Below are 25404 nucleotides of genomic sequence, written 5' to 3'. Positions count from 1 at the left end.
CATATTTAAAATTTGTTAGAACCAGATTAGCCTCAAAAGATATTTCTTGTCATTAAAAGGAATTTATTTAAACATGTAAGTGTATGTGCATAATACACGTCCTTCCATATGCAATGGAAATTTCTGGAAGAGTATGGAAGCTTAATAATGATGATCTGGGAGGAGAGAGGGATTGGGGAATGAAGGGCTGTTTGGGTTTGCTTGTGACCGAAGGGTTACTGGGATGCGGGACTTCCACTTTTAAAACTGGGATAGCCACAGGTAAACCAGGACTAGCTGGTCATCTTGCCTTTGATTTTTACCTGATGCCCTTCTTACTCCTCTGTTCTTTTAGATTTGCTTGCCATATGGATTATTATTTAGGTAACTACCTAATAAAGTAATCTTAGCCAGGTGCTGTGGCTCAAGCCTGTAATCACAGGGCTTTGAGAGGCTGAGGCAGAGGATTGCTTGAGCCCAAAGAGTTTGAGACCAGCCTGGGCATCACCGTGAGATCCCATCTCTACAAAAAATGAAAAATTAGCTGGGCGTGGTGACTTGCACCTGTAGTCTCAGCTATTCAGGAGGCTTAGGTGGAAGAATCACTTGAGCCTGGGAGGTCAATGCTCCAGTGAGCTGTGATCATGCCACTGCACTCCAGCCTGGGCAAAAAAAAAAAAAAAAAACCCCCCTTTAGTAAAAAAAAGTTAAAAATGGTATGTACATATGTTTGTGAGTGAAAACAGCCAAATTCTAGCCAAGTCAGTAGCTTGCACCTGTAGTCCCAGCTATTCAGAGGCTGAGGTGGAAGGATGGCTCGAGCCCAGGGCTTCAAGGCTGCAGTGAGCTATGATCGTGCCACTGCACTCCAGCCTGGGCAACAGAGCAAGATCCTGTCTCTAAAAAGAAAATTAAAAAACACAGCCGAATCCATTTCTCAAAGTGTCATGTGTATTTACTATTTAAGAAAGAAATCGGATGCAAACTGAGGATACTGACAGTTTTTTTCTGGGCTGAGAAAACTCTGGAACCATTTGCTACCCTATCAGAGTGATTTGTCCACTAGATGGTGGCCATCTGCACGATCCCTGGCTCCCACCTATCTGTAAACCTTTATTCTGAGCACCCAGTAACATAGTTGGAAGTTGAAGTTTTGTTTTTCAGGTTGACCCAGAAGTTCTCAACTGTGGGATTACTCATGCCAGTACTTGTTTTTGGTAGACTGGTGTTTTGGTATACAAAGCTACTTTTAAGTACTGAAAATATCAGTAATTATATAGTACCATTATTTCAGTATATTTGGAAATCTGAATTGTTTTGTGATTGTTATTTAGTGAATGCAAAAAGACAAACCCTATAGTCTACAGGTCTAGGTGTGAAAGCTGCAATCAGCCACTCCCTTGAGTGACCCAGAGTTCTGTATTCAGAGACTTTCTAACCAAGTGTAATAGAAACCTGACAGCATTAATATTGTCTAGGCAACAGGATCAGACTCTTCATTTATATATGATGAAACTTAAAAAAATAAAAAAGACAAAACAAATGCTTTCAAAAAGCTATAGTCCCTGACCCCCAAATTAAAGAAGATCTGTTTTAAGAAGTATTAGGATTATTTACATTTAAGAGACAGGAAAGAAAGGATTTTTGTTCAAAATTATACTATTTTATTTTATTAACAGAATCTTGCTCTGTCAATTGGGCTGGAGTGCAGTGGTACGATCTCAGCTCACTGCAACCTTCACCTGCCAGACTCAAGTGATTCTCATGCCTCAGCCTCTTGAGTAGCTGTAATTATAGGCATGAGCCACCATGCCCAGCTAAATTTTATAATTTTAGTAAAGATGGGGTTTTGCCATGTTGGCCAGTCTGGTCTCAAACTCCTGGCATCAAGTGATCCTCCTGTCTTGACCTCCTAAAGTGCTGGGATTACAGCAATGAGCCACTGTGCCCAGCTTCTTTTCTTTTTTAATACAAATGAGGTCTCACTGTGTTGCCCAGGCTGGTCTAGAAACCCTGGTCTCAAGCAGTCCTCCTGCCTCAGCCTCCCAAAGTGCTGGGATTATAGGCTTGAGCTACCATGCCAAGCCAAAATGGTTACTTTTGTATGATTAATTCAATATATGTCAATATTAAAATGATGTATGGTTAACTTTGTTTTGTGATATGTTTGTAAATGTTTATATTTGAAATGCATTAAATATTTAGTTTCAGTTTTTAAAATTTTGTACATATTTTACTTTTTTTTTTTTTTTTTCTGAGACAGAGTCTCACTCTGTCGCCCAGGCTAGGGTGCAGTGGCGTGATCTTGGCTCACTGTAACCTCCACCTCCTGAGTTCAAGTGATTCTTCTGTCTCAGCCTCCCAAATAGCTGGGACTACAGGCACATGCCACCATGCCCGGCTAATTTTGTATTTTAGTAGAGACGGGGTTTCACCATGTTGGCCAGGCTGGTCTCGAACTCCTGACCTCAGGTGATCCACCTGCCTCAGCCTCCCAAAGTGCTGGGATTACAGGCGTGAGCTACCACACCCAGCTTACTCTCTTAAAATACCTTTTTTATATTGCATTCTGTATTGTGCAAAATAAATGCCAAAATACCAGTGGTTTTTTTTTTCTAATACTGCAGTCACTCTTCGTGACCTTGATGAGCAAGTCACTGAACTTTTATGGGTTTTCTCACAAATAAAATGGGGATAATCAGCTCAACTGGATTATTCTAAGAGTTGAGACACTGTATTAAGGCACCTAGCATTGTAGGCTAAGACAAATTTATTATAAATTAGTCTAACCTAGCTCCATTTCAGCCACTTTTAATCTTTATGGAAATTTGGGATTTCCTCTACTCAACCCCCTCTATCCTGGGTCCCTTAGAGTTGGGAGAAGCCAGCAGACCCTCGCAGGGCCTTGGAGACCCCAGACAGCCAGATCCCAGATATCCCTGCTGAGGGCTTTGGGCCCTCAGCTGGTAGGGTTGTGCCTGGGCAGAGCCTAACCTGCTCCCTAGTGAGCATGGTACCTTTTTGGGGTGCCATGCTGAGAGGTTATTGAGGATTTTTTATTTTGTTCTTTTATTTCAATAGATTTTAGGGAACAGGTGGCTTTTGGTTACATAGATAAGTTCTTTAGTGGTATTTCTAAGATTTTGGTACACTGTACACAATGTGTAGTCTTTTATCCCTCACCCCTCCCATGCTCTTTGGGGATTTTTTTTTTTTTTTTTTTTTTTGAGGGCGGAGTCTTGACCTCTGTCGCCCAGACTGGAGGCAGTGCCGGATCTCAGCTCCACTGCAAGCTCCGCCTCCCGGGTTTATGCCTTCTTTCCCTGCCTCAGCCTCCCCCAGTAGCTGGAACTTACAAGGCCCCGCCACCCACCTCGCCCGGTAGTTTTTGTATTTTAGTAGAGACGGGGTTTCACCGTTGGTTACCAGGATGGTCTCGGATCCTTCCTGACCCTCATGGATCCGGCCCGTTCCGGGCCTCCCAAAGTGCTGGGATTAACGGACTTGAGCCACCACGCCCGGCAGGATTTCTTTAATGAAGATTTTTTGGTTGTTTTTTTTTTTGCTTTTGTTTGTTTTAGCAATGGGATTTCGCTTTGTTGCCCAGGCTGGAAGTGCAGTGGTGTGACCAGCTTACTGCAGCTTTGAATTCATGGGTTCAAGCAATGCTTTTTCCCAAATAACTGGTATTACAGGCTCGAACTACCACATCTGGCTAAAAAATGAGTCCCGGCCAGGCACGGTGGTTCATGCTTGTAATTCTAACACTTAGGGAGGCTGAGGTGGGAGGATCACTTGAGCCCAGGAGTTTAAAACTGCAGTGAGCCATGATTGCACCTCTGCACTCCAGCCTGGATGACAGAGTGAGACCCTGTCTCTTCAAAAAAAAAAAAAAAAGCTTAATACATGTCCTGCATGTTGTATTTCAAGAATATCTCCAGCAGGCAGTATGGTAGGAAATATGGGTTGGAAGTTCTGCGTCCATTTTAGAATCTTGCTTTTCAGTCTTTGGGGTTTAAGGCTGTGCTATACAGTATAGTAGCCACAAGCCACATGTGGCTATTAGCATTTGAAATGTGGCTAGTGTGAATGAGGAACTATACTCATTTTCTCTAATTTAAATCATTTGACTAGTGGCTCCCATACTGGATAAGCACAAGTATAGACCATTTATCTCATCTCAGAACGGTCTACTGGACAGTGTTATATTCGGAGGACTTTCAAGCCCATTTGGTTCCAGTCCTTTGGAATTCCATTTACATTACATTTTAATTCAGAATTAAAATTTGACTTGCATTTACTGGATTGTTAAACTCCGAAGAAGGCTAATCGTATGTCTCTGGGTGAATGGAAGTGCAGCCCAAGGGGCACCCTGCCCGACACTTGCCTCCCCCATGACTCCTGCCCTCCCTGCGGTGCTGAGCTGTCACCACACCTGGGGCAGGATCTCCTGGGCCAGTGCTCGTGCCCGGTGGTAGGCGGCATCACCCTCCTCGTTCTGGGCCACAGCGTGATTCACCAGCCCCAGTGCGTGGGCCTCTGTTCCACTAAGTCGTCGGCCCGTGAAGATGAGCTCTTTTGCCAGGGCCACCCCCAGACAGCGTGGCAGCCTCTGAGTCCCTCCTGCCAGGATGGAGGGGGCAGGGTGTGAATCAGCATGGGAAGTGGGAACCCAGAGAAGGCCCAGGCTGGGACTCAGCCAAGACTTCTCAGAGAAGCAGAGTTCAGATAGGAGGGCAGAGCCCAGAACAGAGGGCAAAAAAGGAAAGCAGCAAAGGACCGTTATGGGGTGGATTTGGGCAGGTGCTGTAGTTCCAATTACCTGCCCCGGGGAGGAGCCCTCGCGTGGTCTCAATCAGTCCCATGATGGCCGAGGAAGCTGCTCAGATAGAACAGAGTGAGGCCTCCCTCCCCGATCCGGTCCCTCAGTGCTAACCCCTGGGACCGCACCTGCCTCTGCTCTCTACTCGCCCCTCGAGCCACTTTCCCCATGGTCTGGCCACAGCCAGGACTCTCCAGACTATGCCTTTGGAAGAGCCCTAGCCCAGAAGTCAGGAGCCCAGGCCCTTATCTCACCACGCCCCTTTGGTGGAGTTGTGTCACCAGCAAGTCTCTCACCCTTCCCAAGCCTCAAAGGTGGAAGAGAGATGGCTGGCCCTCTTCTGTCTGCTTCAGAGAGCTGCTAAAGATCACGCAAGGTATGATGCTGGGAACAGAGAGTTCCCAGGAGTGCCCCATACTGATTTGTGGATTACTATTAATAGGTTCTCTGGCTTAGCCCTGGCCTGACCTAGAGTGTCAGTGACTCCTGCTTCTGCTACGGTTGTCTCTCCCAGCTTTGTCACAGCCTGAAATTGCCCTGACTGTTCCAGTCCGTGTCCTCCTGAGTTCTGCTTCCTTCCTTCAAGAAACTTGCCTTGACTGACGCACGCCCCCAGGTCTGTCTCCTTTTCTGAATTCCCTCAGCATGGGCCATGTGAACATGGGCAGAAGGGAGTGGGTTTTACACTGACTCCCTCTTAGTCTTCCCCAAACCATGTGAGTCAGTCGCTTGAACATGGGCATGTGAGAAGCAGAGTTGGGGCTATACCAGCCTGGTATTTTGGTGCCTGGACACCTGGTCAGTTCCTTCTCTTTGATCTGCATTGTGTAGACAGAAGCGACTTTCATGCCTGGAGTTAAACACATTTTTATATGTCTCCTGGGGTGGCAGGAGAGAGCAGGTGGGGGAAGAAGAGAGGACATTCAGACTTTGCCTAACTGCATCCAAGAAGGCTGCTCCTAATCACCAGGTCAGTCACTTGAAAAAATGATCCAGTTATCTTCTTTGTCCCCTCCCACTCTTCAAACAAAGCTCAGTTGCTCAGAACGAGTAATGCAAATTTCGCTGGTGCCAGTATTCCTGCCCAGGCACCTTTGTGATTAACTCAGCCATTGACAAACTATCCCTGGGGCTCACCTTTTTCCGAAACATGGTGGGTAAGTCTGACTTGGACAGAATGGGAAGATTGGACATTGCTCTTTGACCTCCTGGGCTCCTAACAGCAATTGCTCTGAGGTTGGTCAGATATTCCCAAAATGAAGGAAGCAGGTTCTGACAGGTCACAGATACTACAGCAGTTAGTGGCTGCACCAGGAGGGGAAGCAGCTTCTGCCTGAGCACCCTCTGTGCCCTGCCTTGCCTTAGTTTTGCTTTTGGTTTGAAGCCAAGAATAGTGGCTGACTGCAGAGTGCCCAGACTCACCCTGTTTCACTCACCCCCAACTCCCTAGCCCCACCCTCTGCCCCCAGTCCTGGCCCCAGTACCTGCCACTCGGAGGTCACAGGCCAGGGCAAGCTCCAGGCCTCCGCCCAAGGCAAACCCATCCATAGCCGCAATGGTGGGTGCAGGGAAGGCTGCTGTGGAGAGGAAGAAGGGCTCAGCCTGCGAGGCCCTGGTGGGACCAGGACAGAGACTCAAGGCTGGGGAGGGGAAAGCTGGTTGGGACAGAGGCCTCAGTGGACCCAGGTCTGGGGACATTACATGGAGCCTCAGCCAGATTATCTTATTATTTATTTATTTAATTTTTTTTTGGTATGGAGTCTTGCTCTGTCACCTAGGCTGGAGTGCAGTGGCGCAATCTTGGCTCACTGCAACCTCTGCCTCCCAAGTTCAAGCAATTCTCCTGCCTCAGTCTCCTGAGTAGCTGGGATTACAGACGTGCACCACCACACCCAGCTAATTTGTTTTTTTTTTGTTTTGTTTTTTTGTCTTTTTTTTTAGTAGAGACGGGGGTTTCATCATGTTGGCCAGGCTGGTCTTGAACTCCTGACCTCGTGATCTGCCAGCCTCGGCCTCCCAAAGTGCTGGGATTACAGCAGTGAGCCACTGTGCCCGGCCTCTTTTTTTTTTTTTTTTGAGATGGAGTCTTGCTGTTGTCGCCCAGGCTGGAGTGCAGTGGCACAATCTCCGCTCACTGCAACCTCTGCTTCCCGCAGCCAGGTTATCTTAGAAGCCAATTTTCCCTTTAGGGAAAGTTATGGAATCAGCCAGGGAACAGGAATGGGAGGATGGGCTGGATGATCCCTGTGTAGGCCTAATCTGTTGGCCTCCCTGGGACCTACCTTTCTGTGTGCCACGCCCTGTGCTGGGTGCTAGGAACTGGGAACACAGAATGAATCAGACATAGCCCTTGTTCCCATGGGCTCAGTCTCATGGGGAAGACAAAGTGTATCAGGCATTAGTGACCCAGGATCATCAGTGCTCCAATAAAAGGAAGCTCGGGGGGTGGGTTGGGAAGGCTTCCTGGAGGAGGAGGTACTGGGGGGCTTGAAGGATGAGTAAAAGTTCAAGTAACCAAGAAGGGGTATCCCAGGCAAAGGGAACAGCAATTGTCAAAGCCTGAAAGCATGCTTGGGGAAACCGACCTGCTTTGGAATGGCCAGGCTTGAACCCTGAGGGTAGACGCAAAAGCTGGGAGAATTGCCCTCTGTCATCCTCTCCCATCCCCCTGGGAGAGGCATCTGTCTTCCCACAGAACTCCCAACAGAAAGAAGACTCTCCTTAGATGCTGGTGGGGGTGGCGGGGCTGTCATCGGCAGGGACCCCAAACCCCCTCCTCCACCCCACACCCAGATCCTCACCGATGTCATTCATCAGGCCCCGGAGTCGCTGGACAAACACCCCCACCTCTGCTTCACTCATCTGTTCCCGCTCCTTCAGGTCTGCACCTGCAGATGGCAAGGGGTTGGTACCAGCCCTCAGGAAAATGGCACTTTATGGAATCCCAGGCAGTTAAAGGATCCAGCAAAGAAGACCTGAGGACAGGCAGCCAGTGAGGAAGGAGAAACACCAGGAACCCGGGCAAGGAAGTCAAGGGAAAAGAGGAGCATCAAACGAAGGTGTGACACAGCGGAAAGGTGAACTGGACTCTATCAAAACAGAAACCTTCTGTGCATCAGAGGACACTATCACCAGAATAAAAAGACAACCCACAGAAATGGCTGGGTGCAGTGGCTCATGCTTGCAATCTCAGCACTTTGGGAGGCCAAGGCAGGTACATCACCTGAGGTCAGTAGTTCAAGACCAACATGGTGAAACCTTGTCTCCACTAAAAATACAAAAATCAGCCGGGCATGGTGGCAGACACCTATAATCCCAGCTACTCAGGTGGCAGTCAGGAGAATCACTTGAACCCAGGAGGTGAAGGCTGCAGTGAGCCAAGATCGCACCAGCTGCACTCCAGCCTAGGTGACGAGAGAGACTCTGTCTCAAAAAATAAAAAAGAAAAGACAACACACAGAATGGAAGAAAATATGTGTAAATCATATCTCTGATAAAGGATTAATATCTAGGATATATAAAGAACACCTCCAACTCAACAACAAAACAACCCAATTCAAAAATGGGCAAAGGGCCAGGCACAGTGGCTCACACCTGTAATCCCAGCACTTTGGGAGGCCGAGGTGGGCACATCACCTGAGATCATGAGTTCGAGACCAGCCTGGCCAACATGGTGAAACCATGTCTCTACTAAAAATACAAAAATTAGCCAGGTGTGGTGGCGGGCACCTGTAATCCCAGCTACTAGGGAGGCTGAGGCTGAGGCAGGAGAATCGCGTGAGCCTGGGAGACGGAGGTTGCAGTGAGCCAAGATCATGCCACTGTGCTCCAGCCTGGGCAACAGTCTCAAAAAAAAAAAAAAAAGAAAGAAAAGGAAAAAGGACTTGAATAGACATTTCTCCAGAGGAGATATACAGATGGTCAATAAGCACTTGAAAAGTTGCCCAATATCATCGTCATTAGAAAAATGCAAACCAAAACCACAATGAGATATTACCTCATATCTGTACAAAAAGTTGGCAGGGTGTGGAGGCCATGGAGCCCCCTGGGCATTTGTGTGGGAAGTGTAAACCCATGCAGCCTTCTGTGTCAAAACAAACAAAAAGTTGCATGGATGGAGACATGGGAGCCCTGTGCATTGCCGGTGGAGGCTAAAGCCCATGCAGCTTCCTGTGTCAAAACAAACAAAAAGTTGCTGGAGTGGAGACATGGAGCCCTGGGCATTGCGTGGGATGAAGCCCATGCAGCTTCTGTGTCAAAACAAACAAAAGTGGCTGATTGTGAGACACTGAGCCCGTGCACTTGCTGGGGAGTGTAAACCCATGCAGCTTTCCTGTGTCAAAACAAACAAAAGTTGGCATGATTGACATGGAGCACTGTGCATTGCTGGGGAAGTAAACCATGCAGCTTCTGGTCAAAACAAACAAAACGTTGGCATGGATGTGGAGACATCGGAGCCTGTGCATTGCTGTGAGTGTAAACCCATGCAAGCTTCTGTGCAAAACAAGACAAAAAGTTGGCATGGATTGAGACATGGACGCCCTGGTGCATTGCTGGTGGGAGTGTAAACCCATGCAGCTTCTGTGGAAACCAGTTCCAAAAAGTTAAACAGAATTACCACACAATTCTAGTCCTAAGTATATACCCAAAAGAGTTGAAAGCAAGGACTCAAACAGATACAGTCTCTCCTTATCCGTAGGGGACTGGTTCCGGGACTCCCTCAGATACCAAAATCCACAGATGCTTAAGCACCTTGTATAAAATATTGTAGTATTTGCAATATGACCTATGCTCCTGTATACTCTAAGCCAGGGGTGTTCAATCTTTTGGCTTTCCTAGGCCACATTGCAAGAATTGTCTTGGGCTACACATAAAATACACTAACACTAACGATAACTGATGAGCTAAAAAAAAAAAAAAAAACCACCAAAAAAACTCACGTCTTAAGAAAGTTTACAAATTTGTGTTGGGCCACATTAAAGGCCATCTTGGGCCACATGTGGCCCAGAGGCCAAGGGTTGGACAAGTTTGCTCTAAGTCATCTCTAGATTACTTATAATACCTAATACAATGTAAATACTATGTAAACTGTTGTACTGTGTTGTTTTTATCTGTATTATTATTATTATTATTATTTTTTGAGACGGAGTCTGGCTCTGTCGCCCAGGCTGGAGTGCAGTGGCCGGATCTCAGCTCACTGCAAGCTCCGCCTCCCGGGTTTACACCATTCTCCTGCCTCAGCCTCCCGAGTAGCTGGGACTACAGGCGCCCGCCACCTCGCCCGGCTAGTTTTTTGTATTTTTTTTAGTAGAGACGGGGTTTCACTGTGTTAGCCAGGATGGTCTCGATCTCCTGACCTCGTGATCCACCCGTCTCGGCCTCCCAAAGTGCTGGGATTACAGGCTTGAGCCACCGCACCCGGCCATCTATTGTTTTTTATTGTTGCATTGTTATTTTTGTTATTAACATCTTCAATCTGAGGTTGGTTGAGTCTGTGGGTGCGGAACCCGCAGATGCGGAGGGCTGACGGTACTTGTACACCAATGTTCTTGGGGACATTCTTTGCAGTGGCCAAAGGTGAAAACAACCCAAGTATCTATCAACAGATGATTGGGTAAACAAAATGTGATATATACACAATAGAATGCTACTCATTACAATAGAATGTTACTCCGTAAAAAGGAATGGAGTTCTGACACTTGCCACAACTTGGAGGAACCTTGAGCACATGTTAAGTAAAATAAGCCAGATACCAAAAAACAAATACGATATGATTCTATTGGTATGAGGTATTTAGAATAGATAAATTCATAAAGACTAAGTCCCACAGAGGTTACCTGGGCTGGAGGGGAAGGGGGAAGGAGTCACTGTCTGAACAGGCTGAGTTTGTTTGCTATGATAAAGAACTTCTGGGAGTGGATAGCGGTGACATTGCACAATATTGTGAATGTACTTAATGCCACTCTGAATTGTACACTTAAAAACAGTTAAAATGGTAAATTTTGTGTTATTTATATTTCACCACAATTTCTTTTCTTTCTTTCTTTTTTTTTTTGAGATGGAGTTTTGCTCTGTCACCCAGGCTGGAGTGCAGTGGCACGATCTTGGTTCACTGTAACCTCCATCTCCTGGGTTCAAGCAGTTCTCCTGTCTCAGCCTCCCAAGTAGCTGGGATTACAGGCACTGGCCACAACACCCAGCTAATTTTTATATTTTTAGTAGAGACAGGGTTTCACCATATTGGTCAGGCTGGTCTCAAACTCCTGACCTCAGGTGATCCACCCACCTCGGCCTCCCAAAGTGCTGGGATTACAGGCGTGAGCCACTGCACCAGGCACACAATTTCTAAAATATGTAAGTAATACGAAAATTACAAATTAATTAATTGACTAGTTTTTCCAGGCAGAGTCAGCAAGGTCCAAGAAGGCTGAGAGTTCTTTTTTAAAAGTCATGTAAAAGAGAACAGAAGCAGGCACAGGACGCGGCGACATGCAGGTGGGCAAGCGCCTTGGCAGGAAGAGTGACCGTGGTGGGGTGCTCCAAGGCCAGATGCAGAGGTGAGCAGGAGTAGGGGGTAAATAGACTCTTCCAGTCCTAGGCTTCCTGTAGTCCTAGGCTACAGGAAGTCAGAGCTGGGAGAGCCTTTGGAAGTCTTTGATCAGTTCCAGCCCTTCTGTGAGAGATGGGGAAACTGAGGCTCAGAGAGGGGCAGGAACTAGCCCAGGAATTCTAGAGCTAGTTGAGGCAGATCTGACCCTCATGCAGCCCCTTCCTTTTCTGTGCTTAGCTGGGAGAGTGACGAGCGAAGCTAATGGGGGAGAGCAGGTGTGACGTGACCTTCACAGAGGTCAGAGATGGAGCCAAAGGAAGAGCCCAGGGTAGGGTAAAGACCGCTGGCAGAGCAGCTGGGTCAAGCCAACTGGTCTGTGCACTTGTCAGCACAGACCCCAGGCTGGGCACCCTGACCCTGACAGCTCAGACCTAAGGGCTGAGCCACCTCCCCTTGAAATCTGAGCATCATGCTACCCCTTTCCCATCCCTCCACAGTCCCCTCCTGATCCACAGTGGCCCCTGTCGGCCCCTTCCCAGCCAACCTCCAGAGTTTGTCCTCAGCTCTGCTCTACTGGCAGCTGACTTGCTTCTTGTGAGCCTGGCGTGCATTTTTCCTCCAATCTCGAAAATGGAAGTTCATGGTGCTCACCCAGTTGTGAGGACCAAATGACGCAGGGACAGTGGAAGGCTTTGGTGACAGGGAATAAGATCCTATTGGCAGGCAAAGGGGCATAGAGTTTTATCTTGGCCACTGACCTTATGAGCATCTTAGGGCTCCATTTTCTTTTTTTTTCCCCCCAGGCTGGAGTGCAGTGGTACGATCTCGGCTCACTGCAACCTCTGCCTCCCAGGTTCAAGTGATTCTCCTGCCTCAGCCTCCTGAGCAGCTGGGACTACAGGTGCCTGCCACCATACCCAGCTAATTTTTGTATTTTTTAGTAGAGAAGGGGTTTCACCATGTTGGCCGGGCTGGTCTCGAACTCGGGCCTCAAGTGATCTGCCTGCCTCAGCCTCCCACAGTGCTGGGATTACAGACGTGAGCCACTGCACCCGTCTTGGACTCCATTTTCTTATTTCCCCCGTGAAGGGTCAGAACAACCCTAGTTATTTGGCATAGCCGAAATAACTAGGATCTAAGGGTTAGAGGGGCCAAGTTCCAACTAAAGTCTATCCTACCTCTTACTAGCTATGTGATCCTAGGCAAGGGAATTTTCCTCCCCGAGTCTGCATTCACATCTGTAAAATGGCAACAATGAGTCCCATACTGGAGCTGATCTAAGGCTTCCCCCAGCCCCTGGAGGCTGGTGGGCACCACGCAGAGCCCGGATGGGGGCAGGAGAGAGAACCTACCCGCACAGAACACACCCTTCACTCCACTTCTGAAGAGCAGGACACGCACTTGCCGGTCCTCCCGCAGCTGGGCCAGCGTTTCCAGCAGCTACAGAGGACACCCAGTTAGATACTCCCAGCCCATCCCCAGCCCACCCTGGCGCCCACCCTTTCTTACCTCACTGACGAAGACGTTCCCCAAGGCATTGCGGGCACGAGGTCTGTTCATCAGAATCTCAGTGATTCCTGTAAGGAGTCAGGGCAGCCATGGGCAAGTAGCTGGCTCTGCCTAATCCTGGGCTGTGGGCTGGGGACTGGAGGCAGGAGGCTTGGGCTCTGGGCGGCCTCTGCCCTAGATGACCAGAGTGACTTGGCACAAGTCACACTCAGGCAGGCCTCAATTTTCCCAACCATAAAATGGAGGGAAAACCCCTTGCTCTTTCTGCCTCAGAGAGAAAGTGGAAGGGCTTGTAAACTGTGGAGCAACATGGGGAGGGAAGAATGGCCGCCACAGTAGCCCTCGCCTGCTTCTGCCGTTGTTAGACACACACACAAGCCTACGTGCACCCATGCACTTTCTTTAATGTTACAACTCCCTGCCTCCGTATTCATCTTTTCTCTTTTCTATTTTTGGGGGCAGAGTTTTTTGCTTTTTCTTTTTAGACTGGGTCTCAACTCTTGTCACCCAGGCTGGAGTACAGTGGTTAACGTGGCTCACTGCAGCCTCAACCTCCTGGGCTCAAGCAATTCTCTTCCCTCAATCCCCGAAATAGCTGGGACTATAAGCACACGCCACTACCCCTGGCTAATTTTTGTGTTTTTTTTGTAGAGACGAGGTTTCGCCATCTCGCCCAGCCTGGTCTCAAATTCTTGAGCTCAAGCAATCTGCCTGCCTCGGCCTCCCAAAGTGCTGGGATTACAGGTGTGAGCCACCCACGCGGCCTTCATCTTTTCTTCACAGCAGACTTCTTCCTCTAGCATTTGAGGAGTTAGGATAAGGCCAATACTCTTAAAACCACCACCCAAATCAAGAAATAGAACTGTGCTAGCCACCTCAGGAACCTCACCACATACCCTGATTCAATCATAGCTCCCTCCTTCCCCCTGAACAAGTAACTCTTTCACTTAACAGTAATCACCTCTGTATATTTCTTTATAATATTTTTTTTGAGATAGAGTTTCGCTCTTGTTGCCCTGGCTCACCACAACCTCTGCCTCCCGGGTTCAAGTGATTCTCCTGCCTCAGCCTCCCGAGTAGCTGGGATTACAGGCATGCGCCACCACGCCCAGCTCATTTTGTATTTTTAGTAGAGACGGGTTTCTCCATGTGGGTCAGGCTGGTCTCGAACTCCTGACCTCAGGTGATTCACCCACCTCGGTCTCCCAAAGTGCTGGGATTACAGGCGTGAGCCACCGGGCTTGGCCATTTCTTTATAATTTTATCACCCAGGTGTGCATCCTTAGGTATCATAGTTTAGATTTGCTAATTTCTAAAATTGCCATGTGTCTTTTAAATCCTGTTACAATCCTGACGTGCTCCCCACAACCCCATCTTTCCCTCAGAGATTATCTGTGGAGGAGCCTGGTGCATTTCACCTATAGGGTTTCTCAAAGCCTGGGTTTTGCTAACCGCACAGTCATGGGGACAGATCAAGATGATCCTCTGTCATAAGAAGTTAGCAACTAAATACAGAAGCTTGGTGTTCTGTCCTGTTTGACAAGACGGTAACCCTGGCCCCGCCTGTGTAATGTACTTTCACCAGCAACAGCCAAGCTTCTTGGTAGTTTTCTATACTGATTTAGTCACTTTCTTACCTTCCATTCACTCAAACCTTCTCCAACCTAGGTTCCAGCACCATCACTCAGCAGACATTATTCTCATTAAAGTGATGAATATAGCCACATCACTAACCAAGGGACATGTTTCTCTCCTTGCCTCAACCTCTCGGTGGCAAAAACTTCTGCTGACATTAACACACTCCGCTTGATCATTTTCTGCTTTGGCTTCTTAGAAATTTATTTATAAATTTTATTTTCTTTTTTTTTTTTTTTTTTTTTTGAGACGGAGTCTGGGTCTGTCGGCCCAAGGCTGGAGTGCAGTGGCCAGATCTCATCTCACTGCAAGCTCGGCCTCCCGGGGGTTACACCATTCTCCTGCCTCAGCCTCCTGAGTAGTAGGACTACAGGCGCCCGCCACCTCGCCCGGGCTAGTTTTTTGTATTTTTTTTAGCTAGAGATGGCGGTTCACCGTGTTAGCCAGGATGGTCTCGATCTTCCTGACCTCATGATCCGGGGGCCGGTCTCAGGCTCCCAAAGTGCTGGATTACAGGCTTGAGCCACCGCGCCCCGGTCCAATAGTTATTTTCTTTAGAAGCGGTTTAGGGTCCACAGCAAAATGGGAGGTGGAAATACGTTCAATACAGTTCCACAATATACTCCCTGTCCCTACAACAGGCACAGCCCTTCCCCAATCTCCATCCCACAGAGGACATGTGTTGCCAACTGACGAACCTCATTGATGCACTGTCACCACCTGGGGGCCCTAGTGCTACACTGGGCGTTCGGCTCTTGACGGTGTACACTCTGCCGGGTTTGGGACAGTGCCATATGATCACATACCCGCCTGGCTTTGCAGACCCCATTTTCCTTCCTTCTACCTTTCAGGGTGATTGCTCGCCACTCCTTCAGTGTTCTCTTCTGCCCATTATTTTAATGGCCCTAAGTTCCTTAAGGGCCAATCAGATTCTCTTCATTGCCCTCATTTGTACATTTATATATTTGCCGTGTGCTGGGCCTCTACTAGCACCATGTTCCAGAACCAGGACAGACTCAGGGCCTGTCCTCATGGAACCTACCCTTAGCGGGAAGACGACATTAAACAATTACTATTTTGTGAAGGAGACTTGCGAGAAAAAGGGACAAACAAGTAAGGGGGCATCCAGTGGGCCAGGAGGGGAAGCCCTAGTATAGAAGGTCAGCAATGAATCTCAGGAGGACGAAATGGCCCTTTTAAGCTGAGAGTCTGACGGAGAGTAGGAACTGGCCAGGCCAAAGATTAAGCTGCATGTGTGCATGTAAGCCGTGCATGCATGGTGCATATGTGAGTGTGTGCACGGAGTGCCTGGCTGTGTGTGCATGATATTGGCAAGGTGAGGGAAGGGGGGGCAGTCTAGGAGAGGAGCCTGTTGCAGGCAGATGGGGAGTCGCAGAGAAGAGCGGTCCGCTGTGGGACTGCAGGGTGCTCAGAACTGGAGGAGTTCAGGCGGGAGGGAGAGCAGATAAGCTAACGCAGGCAGAGGCAGGAGGGACTCCCTTCCACAGGCTCAGCACACGCTGCATCCTGTACATCCAGGGCCTTTCCCATGTTGTGGCCCCCAGGGCCCAGAGCTTCCTCTGCTCCCAGGGCCTGAATAGCCAAATGCCTACTTGATATCTCAACTGATATGTCTGTCATTGGTGAGCCAATGACCTTGGCTATCAACCCGAGTGATCCTGTCACTCGCTCTTTCCCTCACCTACAAAATGCACTCAGTCACTGAGGCTCTATCCACCTCTTTAAAGAGATCTCAGGCCTCTCGGCTCACACCGCTTCTCACAGCCATTAACCTGGCACAGGGCTCTTTCCTGCATCCCTCGGATCACCCACCTGACCCTCGAGTCCTCAGTCTTGCTCCCTCCCACACACACATTCATTCCCACATTGGGTCACGTCATCTTTCTTACCCCATCTGGACCACGTCTCCCCTTTCCCTTCTCTTCCTCAAAATAAGTTCACTTTTTAATTCGACCACAAGGGCCCCCACAATCTGGCCTCTTGCACCCACTCTGGGGCCCCAATCCTTTGGCCTCAAAGACCCCTTATTATGTCTCCCAGGGTCCTAAGCTTTGTTGTGAACAAGCAGTGTTTATGAAGTAGGCATTCTCAGTGGAAGCTGGATTGGAGAGCACGAAGGCGGCCAATGAAAGCTTCGGGGGCTCTCGGAGGGACAGGGTTTCGCCAGGAATTACAGAACTATGGCTAGGGCCAGATCCCTGTAACATTTCAGGCAAACTGGACTTCCTTCAGGGCCCTCCCGAAACCTGCAAAGAGCTCTTAGAGCCCAGCAGGTCTGGAGGGCTCCAGAGGAGTTGTGCAGATGGCCATCCAGTCACTTCCAGCTCCAGGGCTCCAGGAAGAGAAAATGGGGTCACTTCCAGCTCCAGGGCTCCAGGAGAGAAAATGGGGGTCACTTCCAGCTCCAGGGCTCCAGGAAAGAAAATGGAGCAACTCTGGAGAAGAGACTGCAGTGGATACAGAGATGCCAGATCTGGAGGAGTCAAGGACCCTGACCCCACAAACTTCAGAACAGTCTAGATCCAAGATCCCCAGAGTGGCCCTCGTGTTTACAGCCCGAATAATCCCCTCCCTTGCATGTGGGTGGGACCTGTGAATTGCTTCTAAGCAATAGTATACAGCAAAGGTTATACAAGGTCACTCCCCAGATTAGGTTATCTGGCAAAGGTGATGTGACTTCGGCAATTCGGTTATAGTATATAAAAGGCTCTGTCTTATTAGAGAAACTCATGGGCCTAAGGAGAGCGTCAAGTAGCAAAGGACTGCGTGCAACCTCTAGGAGCTGAGGGTGGCCCCGGCCAACAATCGGCAAGAAAATAGGACTTCAGTCCAACAACCCCAGGAGGTGAATTCAGGTCTCAGCAACCTGACGACCTTGGAAGCAGATCTTTCCCATCAAGCCTGGCCAGCTCCCGACTGCAGCCCCGCCTGGCAAGACCTGAAGCAGAGAACTCTGCTAAGTTGTGCCTGGACTTCTGACATACAGAAACTACAAAATGCTAAATGTGTGTGTGACTTTGAGCAACAAAGTTTGTGATCATTTGTTAGGTAGTAATAGAAAGCTGATAAAAGCGTGGTGTCCTGGGACTGGCAGACACTCCTCTCTCTGCTTTCCTGTTCTTTCCTTCCATTCTCTCTGGCTGACTCTCTCTTATCTTTCAGCTTCATCTCCTGTCTCCACCTACATCTCCCTCTTGCAATACTGACTGCCAAATCTGACAGCCCTTAGCTCAAGCCACAGCTCAGCCACACACCCGCCCCATGGCCTTGGGCAAAGCACTTCACCCTCCTGGCCTTCAATTCCCGATCTGTAAGAGAACTAATTAAAAGGTTACTGTTAGGGTTAAACGAGATAATGCACATAAGTAGCCAGAGTTTGTGTAAAACGCCCAGATACTAGGGCAAGTCTCAGACCTAATACAGTGTCTGAACTTGAAGCTGGGAGCCCCCCAGGAGCCAGGCAGGGTGTCTTTGGCTGCCAACATTCAATTGTGCAGCATTCAATTTGCACTACCACATGCCAGGTCCTGGAGAAATGGAGAGGAATCAGCCAAGGTCCCTGTGTTCTTAGTCTAGCCCCGATGCTGGGAACATTGCCCTTCTGGCCCCAGTAGCGGGGATGGGGCTATGCTGCACCCTTCCCACTCTTACCCAACCTACCATAACACTGAGCAGCTGACCTAGGATAACTTCTGTCCAGATGGCTTGGGTCACAGGCTAGGTGGTGTGGGTAGGAGTCAACAGAAACCACTGGAAGGGTTGGGCGCGGTGGCTCACGCCTGTAATCCCAGCACTTTAGGAGGCTGAGGAGGGTGGATCATCTGAGGTCAGGAGTTCAAGACCAGTCTGACAAACATGGTGAAACCCCATCTTTACTAAAAGACAAAATTAGCTGGGCATGGTGGCACATCCCTATAATCCTAAGTACTTGGGAGGCTGGGGCACGAGAATCGCTTGAACCCAGGAGGCGGAGGCTGCAGTGGGCCGAGATCACGCCACTGCACTCTGGCCTGGGCAACAGAACGAGACTATCTCAAAGAAAAAAAAAAAGGAAACCACTGGAGGGTAGTATGGAGAACAACTGGTTTAACAACCAACCCTTTACTATACAGAAGGGGAAACTGACATCCGGAAACAAAGAGGATTTGCTCAAATAACAGCTGGACCCAGCTGGCAATCCTCACTTCCAAAGAGCCAACAGCCTAGGAGGGAGACAAGTTCAGAAACACGAAGCATAAAAGGATAGTGTCAGGGAGAGGGCAGCAGAGCAGGGAGTTCCAAAAGATTCCCACAGGCAGAAAAGAAGGGAGAGGAGCCAAGACAGGGCACAGCTAGAGCAAAACACAGAGGTAACACAGCTTCAGATGAGCCATGGGTAGAGGAGGGAGGATGGAAGGTCAGCTTGTGGAGAGACCTTGAGTGCCCAGCCAAGGAGTTGAAGGAGAGCCATTAATTACAGTCATGCACAGCATATTTTAGTTGGTCAGCTACAGACCACATATAAGACATATAAGTCCCATCAGATTATAACGGAGCTGAACAATTCCTATTGCCTAGTGCCACTGTAGCATCATAGCACAATGCAACACTCAAATGCTGGTGGTGAGGCTGATGTAAAGTAGCCTGCATTGCCAGTTGTACAAAAGCACAGCACATACAATTAGGCCCAGAACATAATACTTGATAATGATAATAAATGACTATGTTTTGGGTTTATATAGTTACAATATTAATTTTACCATTATTTTAGAGTGTATTCCTACTTTTATTTTAATTTTTTTGAGACAGGGTCTTACTCTGTTGCCCAGGCTGGAGTGCAGTAACATGATCATGGCTCACTCATAGGTCACTTTGGGCTCACTTGCAAATATCAGGAATCCTTGATATCGTGGACAGCCTTGACCTCCCCGGCTCAAGCCATCCTCCCACCTCAGCCTCCTGAATAGCAGGGGCTACAGGTATGCACAACCATGCCTGGATAATTTTGTATTTTTTGTAGAGAAGGGGTTTCACCATGTTTCCCAGGCTGGTCTCAAACTCCTGGGCTCAAGCAATCTGCCTGCCTTACTTACCCTCTCAAAGTGCTGGGATTACAAGAGTGAGCCAAGTGAGCCACTGTACCAGGCCTGGCCGAATGTACTCCTACTTATTAAAAAAAAAAAAAAAAAAAAAAAGCCGGGCGCGGTGGCTCACGCCTGTAATCCCAGCACTTTGGGAGGCGGAGGTGGGCGGATCACGAGGTCAGGAGATCGAGACCATCCTGGCTAACACAGTGAAACCCCATCTCTACTAAAAAATACAAAAAACTAGCCGGGCGAGGTGGCGGGCGTCTGTAGTCCCAGCTACTCAGGAGGCTGAGGCAGGAGAATGGCGTGAGCCCGGGAGGCGGAGCTTGCGGCGAGCCGAGATCTGGCCACTGCACTCCAGCCTGGGGGCAGCGCGAGACTCCGTCTCAAAAAAAAAAAAAAAAAAAAAAGTTCAGTGTGACACAGCCTCAGGCAGGTCCTTCAGTAGGGACTGTTTTCATGGAAAACACATGGACTTGCGGGGGGACAGATGGTTTGGGGATGAAACTGTTCCACCTCAGATCATCAGGCATTAGATTCTCATAAGGAGCACGCAACAACCTAGATACCTCACATGCGCAGTTCACAATAGGGTTCACACCCCTATGAGACTCTAATGCCACCACTGATCTGATAGGAGGTGGAACTCAGGCGGTAATTCAAGCCATGGGGAGCTGCTGTAAATACAGATGAAGCTGCTCACCTCCTGTTATGTGGCCCAGTTCCAAGCAGGCCACAGACTGGGATGGGTCCACAGCCCTGGGGGTTGGGGACACCTGGCCTAGGACATTACTGTACACTACTGTAAACTCTATAACACTGTACACCTAGGCTACAGTAAATTTACTTTACAAATGTTTCTTTCTTCAATAATAAATTAACCTTAGCTTACTCTGTTTTTACTTTATAAACTTTTTAATTTTTTTCAACTTTTCCACTCTTTTGTAGTAACACTTAGCTTAAAACACACATTGTACAGCTGTACAAAAAAATTTTCTTTCTTTAGATCCTTATTTTATAAGCTTTTAAAGTTTTAATTCTTAAACTTTTTTTTGTTAAAACAAAACACAAGCACACACACAAGCCTAGGCCTATCACTGTCTTCCGCCTGCACATCTTGTCCCACTGGAAGGTCTTCAGGGGCGATAACATGCATGGAGCTGTCATCTCCTAGATTATTTTCTTAGAGCGGTTTTAGGGTCACAGCAAAATGGAGTGGAAAATACAGTTCAATACAGTTCACATATATACTCCCTGTCCCTACACAGGCACAGCCCCTTCCCCAATCTCCATCCCCCACCAGAGGCACATGTGTTGCAACTGACGAACCTACATTGATGCACTGTCACCACCTGGGGGCCCTAGTGTACACTGGGGTTCGCTCTTGACGGTGTACACTCTGCGGGTTTGGACAGATGCATAATGACACATACCCGCCTTGGCTTTGGCAGACCCCCATTTTCCTTCCTTCTACCTTTCAGGTGATGCCTCTGCACTCCTTCAGTGCTTCTCTTCTGCCCAATTATTTTAATTGCCTAAGTTCCTTAAGGCCAATCAGATTCTCTTCATTTGCTCATTTGTACATTTATATATTTGCCGTGTGCTGGCCTCTACTAGACACCATGATTCCAGAGACCAGGACAGACTCAGGGCCTGTCCTCATGGAACCTACACCCTAGCGGGGAAGACAGACATTAAACAATTACTATTTGTGAGGAGAACTTGGAGAAAAAGGACAAACAAGTAAGGGGCATCCAGTGGGCAGAGGGGAGCCCTAGTATAGAAGGTCAGCAATGAATTCTCAGAGGACGAAATGGCCTTTAAGCTGAGAGCTGACAGGAGAGTAGGAACTGGCCAGGCAAAAGATGTAAGAGTGCATGTGTGCATGTAAGTGTGCATGCATGGGTGCATATGTGAGTGTGTGCACGAGTGCCTGTGTGTGTGCATGCATATTGGCAAGGTGCAGGGAAGGGGGCAGTCTAGGAGAGGAGCCTGTTGCAGGCAGAGGGAGTGGCAGAGAAGAGGGTCCAGGTGTGGGACTGCAGGGTGCCTTCCAGAACTGGAGGAGTTCAGGCGGAGGGAGAGCAGGATAAGCTAACGCAGGAGAGGCAGGAGGGACCTCCCTTCCACAGCTCACACACGCCTGCCTCCTGTACATCCAGGGCTCCCATGTGTGCCCAGGAGCCCAGAGCTCTCCTCTGTACCCCAGGCCTGAATAGCCAAATGCCTACTTGATATCTCAACTGATATGTCCTGCTCCATTGGTGAGCCAATGACCTTGCTATCAACCCAGAAGTTGATCCTGTCACCTCGCTCTTCCCTCACCTACAAAATGCACTCAGTCACTGAGGCCTCTAATCCAACCTCTTAAAGAGATCTCAGGCCTCTCGGCTCACACCGCTTCTCACAGCCATTAACCTGGCACAGGCTCTTTCCTGCATCCCTCGGATCACCCACCTGACCCTCGAGTCCTCAGTCTTGCTCCCTCCCAACACACACATTCATTCCCACACTTGGGTCACAGTCATCTTTCTTACCCCAATCTGACCACGTCCCTCCCCTTTCCCCTTCTCTTCCTCAAAATAAAGTTCAACTTCTTAATATCGACCACAAGGCCCCCACAATCTGGCTCTTGCACCCACTCTGGCCCCAATCCTTTGGCCTTCAAAGACCCCTTATTATTGTCTCCCAGGGTCCTCAGCTTTGTCTGTGAACAAGCAGTGTTTATGAAGTAGGCATTCTCAGTGGAAGCTGATCGGAGACACAGAAGGGGCCAATGAAAGCTTCGGGGCTCTCGAGGGACAGGGTTTTCAGCCAGGAATTACAGAACTATGGCTAGGGCCAGAGCTGTAACATTCAGGCAAACTGGACTTCCTCAGCCTCCCCAGAAACCTGCAAAGAGCTCTTAGAGCCCAGCAGGTCTGGAGGCTCCAGAGAGTTGTGCAGATGGCCATCCAGTCACTTCCAGCTCCAGGGCTCCAGGAGAGAAAATGGGGTCACTTCCAGCTCCAGGGCTCCAGGAGAGAAAATGGGGTCACTTCCAGCTCCAGGGCTCCAGGAAAGAAAATGGAGCAACTCTGGAGAAGAGACTGCAGTGGATACAGAGATGCCAGATCTGGAGGAGTCAAGGACCCTGACCCCCACAAACTTCAGAACAGTCTAGATCCAAGATCCCCAGAGTGGCCCTCGTGTTTACAGCCCGAATAATCCCCTCCCTTGCATGTGGGTGGGACCTGTGAATTGCTTCTAAGCAATAGTATACAGCAAAGGTTATACAAGGTCACTCCCGAGATTAGGTTATCTGGCAAAGGTGATGTGACTTCGGCAATTCGGTTATAGTATATAAAAGGCTCTGTCTTATTAGAGAAACTCATGGGCCTAAGGAGAGCGTCAAGTAGCAAAGGACTGCGTGCAACCTCTAGGAGCTGAGGGTGGCCCCCGGCCAACAATCGGCAAGAAAATAGGACTTCAGTCCAACAACCCCAGGAGGTGAATTCAGGTCTCAGCAACCTGACGACCTTGGAAGCAGATCTTTCCCATCAAGCCTGGCCAGCTCCCGACTGCAGCCCCGCCTGGCAAGACCTGAAGCAGAGAACTCTGCTAAGTTGTGCCTGGACTTCTGACATACAGAAACTACAAAATGCTAAATGTGTGTGTGACTTTGAGCAACAAAGTTTGTGATCATTTGTTAGGTAGTAATAGAAAGCTGATAAAAGCGTGGTGTCCTGGGACTGGCAGACACTCCTCTCTCTGCTTTCCTGTTCTTTCCTTCCATTCTCTCTGGCTGACTCTCTCTTATCTTTCAGCTTCATCTCCTGTCTCCACCTACATCTCCCTCTTGCAATACTGACTGCCAAATCTGACAGCCCTTAGCTCAAGCCACAGCTCAGCCACACACCCGCCCCATGGCTTTGGGCAAAGCACTTCACCCTCCTGGCCTTCAATTCCCGATCTGTAAGAGAACTAATTAAAAGGTTACTGTTAGGGTTAAACGAGATAATGCACATAAGTAGCCAGAGTTTGTGTAAAACGCCCAGATACTAGGGCAAGTCTCAGACCTAATACAGTGTCTGAACTTGAAGCTGGGAGCCCCCCAGGAGCCAGGCAGGGTGTCTTTGGCTGCCAACATTCAATTGTGCAGCATTCAATTTGCACTACCACATGCCAGGTCCTGGAGAAATGGAGAGGAATCAGCCAAGGTCCCTGTGTTCTTAGTCTAGCCCCGATGCTGGGAACATTGCCCTTCTGGCCCCAGTAGCGGGGATGGGGCTATGCTGCACCCTTCCCACTCTTACCCAACCTACCATAACACTGAGCAGCTGACCTAGGATAACTTCTGTCCAGATGGCTTGGGTCACAGGCTAGGTGGTGTGGGTAGGAGTCAACAGAAACCACTGGAAGGGTTGGGCGCGGTGGCTCACGCCTGTAATCCCAGCACTTTAGGAGGCTGAGGAGGGTGGATCATCTGAGGTCAGGAGTTCAAGACCAGTCTGACAAACATGGTGAAACCCCATCTTTACTAAAAAGACAAAAATTAGCTGGGCATGGTGGCACATCCCTATAATCCTAAGTACTTGGGAGGCTGGGGCACGAGAATCGCTTGAACCCAGGAGGCGGAGGCTGCAGTGGGCCGAGATCACGCCACTGCACTCTGGCCTGGGCAACAGAACGAGACTATCTCAAAGAAAAAAAAAAAGGAAACCACTGGAGGGTAGTATGGAGAACAACTGGTTTAACAACCAACCCTTTACTATACAGAAGGGGAAACTGACATCCGGAAACAAAGAGGATTTGCTCAAATAACAGCTGGACCCAGCTGGCAATCCTCACTTCCAAAGAGCCAACAGCCTAGGAGGGAGACAAGTTCAGAAACACGAAGCATAAAAGGATAGTGTCAGGGAGAGGGCAGCAGAGCAGGGAGTTCCAAAAAGATTCCCACAGGCAGAAAAGAAGGGAGAGGAGCCAAGACAGGGCACAGCTAGAGCAAAACACAGAGGTAACACAGCTTCAGATGAGCCATGGGTAGAGGAGGGAGGATGGAAGGTCAGCTTGTGGAGAGACCTTGAGTGCCCAGCCAAGGAGTTGAAGGAGAGCCATTAATTACAGTCATGCACAGCATATTTTAGTTGGTCAGCTACAGACCACATATAAGACATATAAGTCCCATCAGATTATAACGGAGCTGAACAATTCCTATTGCCTAGTGCCACTGTAGCATCATAGCACAATGCAACACTCAAATGCTGGTGGTGAGGCTGATGTAAAGTAGCCTGCATTGCCAGTTGTACAAAAGCACAGCACATACAATTAGGCCCAGAACATAATACTTGATAATGATAATAAATGACTATGTTTTGGGTTTATATAGTTACAATATTAATTTTTACCATTATTTTAGAGTGTATTCCTACTTTTTATTTTTAATTTTTTTGAGACAGGGTCTTACTCTGTTGCCCAGGCTGGAGTGCAGTAACATGATCATGGCTCACTCATAGGTCACTTTGGGCTCACTTGCAAATATCAGGAATCCTTGATATCGTGGACAGCCTTGACCTCCCCGGCTCAAGCCATCCTCCCACCTCAGCCTCCTGAATAGCAGGGGCTACAGGTATGCACAACCATGCCTGGATAATTTTTGTATTTTTTGTAGAGAAGGGGTTTCACCATGTTTCCCAGGCTGGTCTCAAACTCCTGGGCTCAAGCAATCTGCCTGCCTTACTTACCCTCTCAAAGTGCTGGGATTACAAGAGTGAGCCAAGTGAGCCACTGTACCAGGCCTGGCCGAATGTACTCCTACTTATTAAAAAAAAAAAAAAAAAAAA

At 48.6% G+C, this 25404-nt stretch overlaps 1 protein-coding gene across 8 annotated transcripts in view; it reads right to left on the bottom strand.

The window, feature by feature from the left end:
- The window catches only part of ECHDC2 (enoyl-CoA hydratase domain containing 2), a 52584-nt gene that overhangs the window by 4868 nt on the left and 22312 nt on the right, over positions 1-25404 (bottom strand). For 6 of the 8 annotated variants that reach the window (XM_017874583.1, XM_017874584.1, XM_017874585.1 and 3 more), the window contains 6 exons: positions 12861-12928; positions 12704-12791; positions 7603-7689; positions 6286-6378; positions 4802-4858; positions 4415-4602 (listed from right to left, as the gene is read on the bottom strand). In XM_017874583.1, the coding sequence (XP_017730072.1) occupies positions 4415-4602; positions 4802-4858; positions 6286-6378; positions 7603-7689; positions 12704-12791; positions 12861-12928 (581 nt within the window). The other 2 variants (XM_017874582.1, XM_017874587.1) reach the window with 2 other exon arrangements.

The sequence above is a fragment of the Rhinopithecus bieti genome, unplaced genomic scaffold, assembly GCF_001698545.2.
Source record: "Rhinopithecus bieti isolate Rb0 unplaced genomic scaffold, ASM169854v2 scaffold_7684, whole genome shotgun sequence".
Lineage (NCBI taxonomy): Eukaryota > Metazoa > Chordata > Mammalia > Primates > Cercopithecidae > Rhinopithecus > Rhinopithecus bieti.
This window is presented reverse-complemented; position numbering and strand designations above follow the sequence as displayed.